The 5,248-nt window shown below is 63.9% G+C and overlaps 1 protein-coding gene across 1 annotated transcript; it reads right to left on the bottom strand.

The window, feature by feature from the left end:
* Positions 1–807: 807 nt before the first annotated feature.
* On the bottom strand, positions 808–4,985 carry LOC136022120 (uncharacterized). Its single transcript, XM_065695053.1, has 13 exons — positions 4,919–4,985; positions 4,696–4,817; positions 4,470–4,530; positions 3,921–4,276; positions 3,693–3,797; positions 3,391–3,513; positions 2,888–3,016; positions 2,687–2,747; positions 2,506–2,606; positions 2,063–2,219; positions 1,529–1,911; positions 1,269–1,388; positions 808–1,020 (listed from the first exon to the last, which is right to left on the bottom strand). Exons 1-13 carry the CDS (start codon positions 4,983–4,985, stop codon positions 808–810), a joined length of 1,998 nt encoding a protein of 665 aa, XP_065551125.1.
* Positions 4,986–5,248: the final 263 nt, after the last annotated feature.

The raw sequence follows: 5,248 nt of genomic DNA, 5'->3' as shown, positions 1-5,248 counted from the left end.
GCCTGTGAGCTATGGGCAGGGCTGAGGTTCCCATGCTGGAGCCAAAGGCTTGGCGTAGTGCCCTCTGTGCCAGCCCGTCGGGGTCCGGGAAGTGTGCAGAGGGCCCAGGAAGGTGTTGGACCCACGGCAGCAAGGGGGAGAAAGCCAGCCTGCCCCCAGCTGTGCTCTGCCCAAGAAAGATGGCCCCAGCCCAGCCCATTGCCACCACTGTGGGGAGAGGGGCAGGGGATGTGGCTGCCTGCAAAGCCAGCTCAGCTCCCCTCCACCTTTGAGCCACATGTTCCGTGGACAGAAGTGACTTGCGACCTCCTCTTTCGGCTCTAACACGAGCTTTGGAGGAATGAAAAGCATCTCCTCTATTAAACCAAGGGGAAAGTGTACAAGGGGTGGTCTGGGGCGTCCCCAGCTCTCGGGGAGCGAGCGCTACTTCCTCTTGCTTTTCTTCTTGCTTTCGATCAGCCGCAGCCCTTGCTTCTTGATGTCTTCTCTGCTGAGGACAAGGCTGCTCTGGTTGTCCCCAAAATCAGAATCGTCTGCAGGAGAGAGCGCAGAGGAGCGGGCTGGGGAGGGACTGCGGGGCTGCCTCTGCTGTGCCTGTGTCCCCAGGAGGAGCCGGCACAGTTTGGAGGGCGGCTGGCATCTGCTGCCCAGTGATTTTGAAGACGACGAGGGTCTCCCCGCTTGCCCCACAGCATCCCTCCTTGCTCCTGCGGTGGTTCTGCGCTCCCCAGCCCACCGCCTGCCTTCGCTCTCCCACATCCACACATAAAACCAGCCCCATGCTCAAAGCCCTGGAGACAGCCGAGGTCAGCCCCAGCGCCCGGAGCAACTCCTGGGTTGGGCTCTGCTGGGACACTGGGAGGTGGGCAAGGACGCCCAGAAATGCCTGGGGCAGTTGCTGTGGGATGTGTCCCCTTTCCTACCTTGGACCCTCATGCACACGTCCTCCAAGGAAACCTTCTGGTTCTGCGGCTCGTTCAGGAGGGTTTTCTCCAGCAGCTGCCTGACCTTCACAAAAGTCTGTGAAAGAGACGCTGTGTTCACAGCTGAAGGGGAGGCGGGTGTTCCAAGCAAAGGGGTGCCCAAGCTCCATGTGCCCCTGGTAGGGAACAGCCCACAGAGCCCAGGGCCACCGGGGCCTGAGCTGCTCCGTGGCTCCTCCCTCGAGCACCTCCATCCTCCAGCTGGGAGGATGGCTTGGGCTGGGCCACCCGGGAAAGCCTGTGTGGGTCCCCAGAGAGCGCAGCAGGGATGGAGCCCCCGGGCACCTCATCGTCCTCGCTGTGGCTGCAGGGGGGCAGGTGAGCCACCCGCTGCACCAGGTACTGCAGCTTCTGCTCACACTGCTGGAGCTTCTCGTGCGCTCCCACGGCCTTGACAGAATGCTCCTGGAGTCAGAGAGAGAACAGCCTCGGTGGGGAAAGCGAGCCCCTCGGGGTGATGGCTGCTGCACCGAGCGTCACCACACGGAGCCGTTGCAGCAGCGAGCAGAGCCTGGGCTGTGCTCAGCCCGGCCCTGTGCGGGTACCTGGCCAGGCACGGTGATGCCCCGCAGACGGCCCCAGAGGCTGTCGAGTCCGTTTGCAAAGTCCAGCAGCGTCTCCTGGCTCCTCAGCAGCTGCGCTCGCCTCTCTGCCAGCCGAGCCTCCTCCCACTGCAGCCTCGTCCTCAGCTCCTCCTCCAGCCCCCTGGAGCCAAGCACGGTCACATCCATCCAAGTGCACAGGGCTGCAGACGCCCCAGAGCTCTTGCAAAAGCTGCTGCCCACGTTCTCCCCTGCCCCAAGCGCAGAGCAGAGGTGCTGCCTGCAGCTCAACCCCGTGCTGCTGCTGGGCCCACTTCCCGTGCCAGGCAAGGAGCAAGGCTCCTCGTTGGGTGCTCTGCCAGCGCCAGAGCTGGGGCAGCACTCTGCTCAGAAACCCTCCCAGTGCGGGAGGGGTGGGCAGCCGCAGGGTGACAAAGGAAGGGGTGCCCTGTTGGGACACCTGCCATGCACATGCCCCCCTGCCCCCAGGGCTGGTGGCCCCTTTGGCATGGCTGTCCGGAGCCCAGCAGCACCTGCTTGTGTCTGCGGGCTGGCGAAACTTCAGCTCATCCCGCTGCATCTCCAGCTCCTTCAGTGCCTTCTTCAGCTCCTGCTGCTTCTCCTGGCGCCCTCTGAGGTACTGTTCGAGTGCCGCCAGGGACTTCTGCTGTGCCAGGAGCCTGCCGGGGACGTCCTGGCCGGGGGAGAGCACATGGACTCAGCCCAGGCCACTCCTGCAGGGTACAGGATCTGGGCCGCGGTCCTGGGGAGGTTTCTGCCCCAGGAACCACAGGAACCGCTGCAAGTTCGTGTCGTGGAGCACAGCAGTTCCGTCCCTGCCTGCACAAGAGGGGCCCTGGGGGGCTCTGGGGACAGAGGAGGGCAGATAACCCTGCAATGGACCAAGGTGAGCAGACAAGGCTCAGCTCCCTGGGGCTGGAGCAGCCCCAGCTTCTACCAGAGATGGGTTTTCAGCTCACCCAGAGGCAGGAGCACTGCACCGCAGCCTTGGCCTTCTCCATCTTCTCCGTCAGCCAGGCGTCACGCTCCAGCCGGGACTTGGTGGCCTCCGGTTTGGCAGCTGGGGTGGAAAGGTTGTGGCAGGGAAGGATGCCTGCGGCTGCGCCCGCATCCCCCCCCTGCACCCTGACAGGCACTCACCCACCAGCGGGTCCTGCTCGGGCAGGCTCAGCAAGTCCCTGGCGACGTCATGCCTGGCTTGCTGCAAGGATGTTCATCGTCACCGCTGAGCTGCTGGCACCCTGGGGGAGCTGGCTCTGCAGCCCCTCGCCCACGGGAGGCTGGGCACCGATGCCCGCCCTGTGCCTGCAACCCTGCCTGGGCCAGGTCCCCCCAGCTCACCGCTTTCAGAAGCCTTTCTTCTGCTTCCTTGAGCCAGCGTCTGTCTACGCGCTCTTTCCGAGCAGCCAGGGTGCGGGCCCTGAGCTCTCTCTCGGCACGGAACTGGGCTTCCATCCTGGCCTTGTGCTCCTGGAGCAGAGCAGAGCAGAGCAGAGCAGAAAAGAAGTGGCTCCCAAAGCTACAATGGACCTCTGTGGGCTTCTAACATGGGCACGGCCAGCACAAAAATGCCACCCCCTACCCCGAGTAAACAGCCCCGGAAGGAAACTGAGCAAGGACAGCTAGAGAATGGAGAATGCCACCTTCCCCACGGCCAGTGCTTCAGGCAGCTGTCCCCAGCGCAGGGCAGCCTGGCCCGAGAGCCACACACGGGAGGGTGCTGTGGGGAGGCCAAGCTCAGTCTTGCTTTTCCTCGAAGGAAGACTCAGCAGCCTGGGCACCTGGTGCCACCTGTGGGCTCTGCAGGGCAGGAAAGCACCCTGAGGTGCGCTGGACCGTCTCACCTTGGCTACACGAGCAGCTCTGAGACCATGCGAGGCCCTGAGCTCCATGTCTTCCACCTCCCCGTGCTGCAGCTCGGCCGTCTCACTCAGCACGTCCAGGTGCAGAGGCAGGTGGGCCAGCTCCTGGGACACGGGGAGCCACAGCCCACTGAGTCCCAGGGGTGCCCTGTGCTGGGACAGAAGATGGGGGGGAGCAGGAGGAGCTCCTGCAGGAGGGTGTCCCACCAGCACAGCCCCTTGGGCACTTCAGGGCCTTTGCAGGGGGAGCGGCTGAGAGCACGGCGCAGTGAGGATGAGCTCACCTTCCTCAGGGCATCCCGCACCGCCACGTACAGGGCAGTCACCTTCTGCCCAGCGTGGACTTTTGTCTGCGTCTTCTCAATGCTGCTCTCCAGCGTCCGAACCACCTGGGGCAGAGATGGTTGGGGACAAGGGGTGAGCCCATGTGCTGAGACCGGCGCCCACCCAGGGCTGCAGGCTTGACTGAACCCCCCCACGGGTGCTGCCACCCCAGCAAGGGGCCCTGGGACCTGTGCCTGGTGCTGCTTCTCGTCCATCCGCACATCCTGCAGCTGCTGCAGCCGCCTCTGCAGCTGCTCCTTGGCCCGGCTCCGCTGCTTCACCTGGTACAGCAGCATGTTGCACGTGTTCACCCGGCCATAGATTTCGGCCCGCAGCTTCTCCTGGGCCACCTGCGTGGGATGTGAGCATTTGCCAGGCTGGAGGCAGGGCTCGCTGGGCACCCACGGGAGAAGGGGTCCTGCCCGCACAACTCTTTGCCAAGGCAGAGCTGGTGATGCTGGCACCTGCTCGCTCCCTTGGCGGGACAGGAGCTCTGCTGCGGCAAAGGTCCCGCTCAGGGAGCTAACGGAGACACTGATGGGTCCTGCAGTGCAAAGGGTTCCACGGGACCACTCATGGACACCCGGTGTCTCACTGCACCAGCCCTGTGGGGCTGTCCTGGGGCTGGCACCAGGTCCCTGTTCCCTACAACCGGTCCTTCTGAGCATCCCCTGAACCCCAGCCCGCTGCGAGCAGCCTGCGCCCGCTGGACTCTGCTATTACCTCCACCGTCTTACTGGCCAAAGCAATGCCCAAGGGCTGCTCCGCTGCGCAAGCCTCAGAGAGGGTGAGCTCATGCTGTGGGCAAAGAAGGGCAGAGAGCACATCAGTGCCAGGCTGGGGACGGTCCCAGCCTCCTGCTGCCCTGCACTTCCTGCTCCCGGAGAGGACCAGTGGAGAAGCTGGCTCTGCAGCTCCGGCAGAGCCACAGTCACGGAGGCAGCAAATGGGACCTGCTGGTACCTTCCGCACACGGCCCAGGACACGGGTATCCTCCTGCACCGCCTCTCGCAGCTGGGGCAGCAGCTCCCGGTTCTCATTGAACTTTTCTTCCTCTGGCTTGGAGTAAAACGTCCTCGCTAGCCCTGCAGGACATTGAGGAGCTGTTGGTACCGTGCAGGACGATGCGGGGACCAAAAGCCCCCGACTTGGCCCAGTCCATAATGCAAAGCCAACGGGGCAGCACCTTGCAGGGCTATGCTGGCCCGCATCTCACGGATGCGCTTGCTGAGGTTTGGCTTCTGGCCCAGCATGATGCTGCTCCTGCTGCCTTGGCTCTCCAGCCCCACTGCGTACGTAGCAGCCACTGCAGCTCTACTGCCCGCTGCAACGCTCACGGAGCTGTGGCCAAGCCAATGGAGCCTTGCGACCTATGTGGTCATAATTGTCGCAGGGCTGTAACCACAACACGGAGCTGAGCTCCCTGCGCCCTGGCAACTGTTGCCGGGCTGTAACCACAGCAACGGAGCAAGAGCAGCCTGCTGCTGCCCAGACATGTCCCTTTGGAAATGTCAGT

Source organism: Lathamus discolor, chromosome 14, assembly GCF_037157495.1.
Source record: "Lathamus discolor isolate bLatDis1 chromosome 14, bLatDis1.hap1, whole genome shotgun sequence".
Lineage (NCBI taxonomy): Eukaryota > Metazoa > Chordata > Aves > Psittaciformes > Psittacidae > Lathamus > Lathamus discolor.
This window is presented reverse-complemented; position numbering and strand designations above follow the sequence as displayed.